The following is a 2,500-nucleotide window of genomic DNA, read 5'->3' as shown; positions in this document are numbered from 1 at the left end:
AGGGGTATTAAGAGGTGATAATAAGGTTGGAATAGGAACAGACACGTTAGGTACAGGCATACAGACAGACAAAAAGGGAGAGGAACAGGCTTTTTTTTTTCTTTTTTTTTTTCTGTCAATGAACTTTTTGTTTGTTTTGTGGGTCTTTTTTTCCGTTCTTTTTTGTCACCCAAAGCTAGTGCCCCTCTTACACACACACACACACACACACGCACGCACACACACACACACACACACACACACACACACACACACACACACACACACACACACACACACACACACACACAAATCCCTTGAACTTATGACCGAAAGAAGAGGATTAGAGTAAAGTAGTTATTTTATACGTTATTCAAAACGTTATAATTTTGTTTATTATTTCTTTCTCTTTTTATAATTAACTTTACCTAATCCTCTTAAATGTTATTATTTGGCATTATGCTTTCTTTATTTATCTATTTCTCTCCCGACCAACTTTTTACCTTAAACTTCCTTCTTAAACTTTATTCCTCTGCATTACTACTAATGTCGAGTTAAGTAAAGTGAATGACTTAAGCCAACCTAACAAGCATCAATCAATCAATCAATCATTCAAATCAGAATCTCGGAAAACCAGTGACATAGTAATAGATTTCGAACTGAATGACTGAGTGAACGAGTGAGTGAATCAGTGAATTAGTTTGACTCTTGCATCGAAACTTTTCCTCTCGCTCTCCTCTTCCGTTTTCTCTTTTCCCTTTCTTTTCCACGATCTGCTAGCGTGGTGAGTGAAGATTATGGTGTGGTGAGGTGTTGTGGTGTGTGCGGTGACTGTTGTGGTGAGAGAGGCTTCGTGTGGTGTGTGAAGTGTAGTGAGTATGGTAAGGTGTGTGGTGTGGTGTGTTGTGGTGACTTGTGATCATGTGGCGTGGTGTTTACTGCTTGACCGTGGCTGGTGTGGTGTTGTAAAGGGTGTGGTGTAGTGATGGTGAGGTTGGGTGACTCCTGAGGGCATGGGTAAGCTGGACTGAGGGGGATGAGCGAGGTAGGGAGATGGAAGGCGTGGTGGTGGTGATGGTGGTGGTGGTGATGAGGTCTTAAATTACTTCTGTCACAACATTTACTTTCTACATCACGTCTACACTTTTTTTATATTCCCTCCACATCTGCCTACACCACTCCACACCTGCCTAAATCCTTCCATACCCTCCTACACCCTTCCACATCCTACACACGCCCACATCCACCCACATCCTGTCTCCACTACCTCCTCTGTTGTTATTTTTTTAATCTCTCAGGAGCCTTATGTAACCTTTCCTCCTCCATTCTTTTCTACTAACTACACTTCAGATCCTCCTCCTCCTCCTCCTCCTCCTCCTCCTCCTCCTCCTCCTCCTCCTCCTCCTCCTCCTCCTCCTCCTCCTCTTCCATCTCACAACACAGCATTCTCTTCTCTCCTTCATTTCTATAACACCACCACTCTCTCTCTCTCTCTCTCTCTCTCTCTCTCTCTCTCTCTCTCTCTCTCTCTCTCTCTCTCTCTCTCTCTCTCTCTCTCTCTCTCTCTCTCTCTCTCTCTCTCTCCCCCCAGGTTCTTGCATTCATATCTCCCATTTTATTGTGTCCATTTTTTTCTCATCCCTACCCTCTCCCCCCAAGCTGCTAACTCTGTACAGGGGCCTTATTCTTCCATGTATGGAGTACACTTCACATGTATGGGGATGGGGGGTGGAGTGGGGGTTCCACTCATACTGCTCTTTTAGACAGGGTGGAATCAAAAGCTTTTCATCTTATCAACTCCTCTCCTCTAACTGACTGTCTTCAGCCTCTCTCTCATCGCTACAGTGTTGAATCTCTTGCTATCTTCTACTGCTATTTTCATGCTAACTGCTCTTCTGATCTTGCTAACTGCATGCCTCCCCTCCTCCTGTGGCCTCACTGCACAAGACTTCCTTCTCTCTCTCTCACCACTATTCTGTCTGCCTCTCTAATGCAAAAGTTACCCAGTATTCTCAGTCCCATTCTTTGGTAAGCTCTGGAACTCCCTGCCTGCTTCTGTATTTCTTCCTTCCTAGGACTTGAACACTTTCAAGAGGGAGGTTCCAAGACACTTATCCTGTGTTATTTGATCATTCTGTTAGACATTACTCTGGGCACTCGCATTTAAGTGGGCCTTTTTTTTTCATTCAAATTTTTGCTGCCCTTGGCCAGCAACCTTCATACATAAAATAAGATAAAAAAATATGCTTCCTTATTTTCTCACCATCTTATTCCTCATTTCACACCCTCTCTCTCTCTCTCTCTCCTTCCTTCAGGTGTGCATATAGAGACAGCGCGGTTCCACGGGTCGTCGTGGGTGGGGTTCTCGCCGCTGCGGGAGGCATACCGTGACGTGCAGCTGACCCTGGAGTTCAAGCCGGAGGGCGGCGAGGGTGTGCTGCTCGTGTCTGGTGAGAATGACGACCTCTCCGGGGACTTCATGGCGGCCGTGCTGGTGGGCGCCTATGTCGAGTTCAGGTGA

The 2,500-nt window shown here is 45.5% G+C and overlaps 1 protein-coding gene across 2 annotated transcripts in view; it reads left to right on the top strand.

Annotated features, from left to right (window-relative positions):
* Positions 1–2,500, top strand: part of LOC135104745 (pikachurin-like) — a 160,335-nt gene that overhangs the window by 122,826 nt on the left and 35,009 nt on the right. For both annotated transcript variants that reach the window (XM_064012305.1, XM_064012304.1), the window contains one exon: positions 2,295–2,496. In XM_064012305.1, coding sequence (XP_063868375.1) covers positions 2,295–2,496 — 202 coding nt within the window. The remainder of the gene's footprint in view (positions 1–2,294; positions 2,497–2,500) is intronic.

Source organism: Scylla paramamosain, chromosome 11, assembly GCF_035594125.1.
Source record: "Scylla paramamosain isolate STU-SP2022 chromosome 11, ASM3559412v1, whole genome shotgun sequence".
NCBI lineage: Eukaryota > Metazoa > Arthropoda > Malacostraca > Decapoda > Portunidae > Scylla > Scylla paramamosain.
Note: the sequence above shows the minus strand (reverse complement) of the source record. Positions and strands in the feature narration are given on the sequence as shown.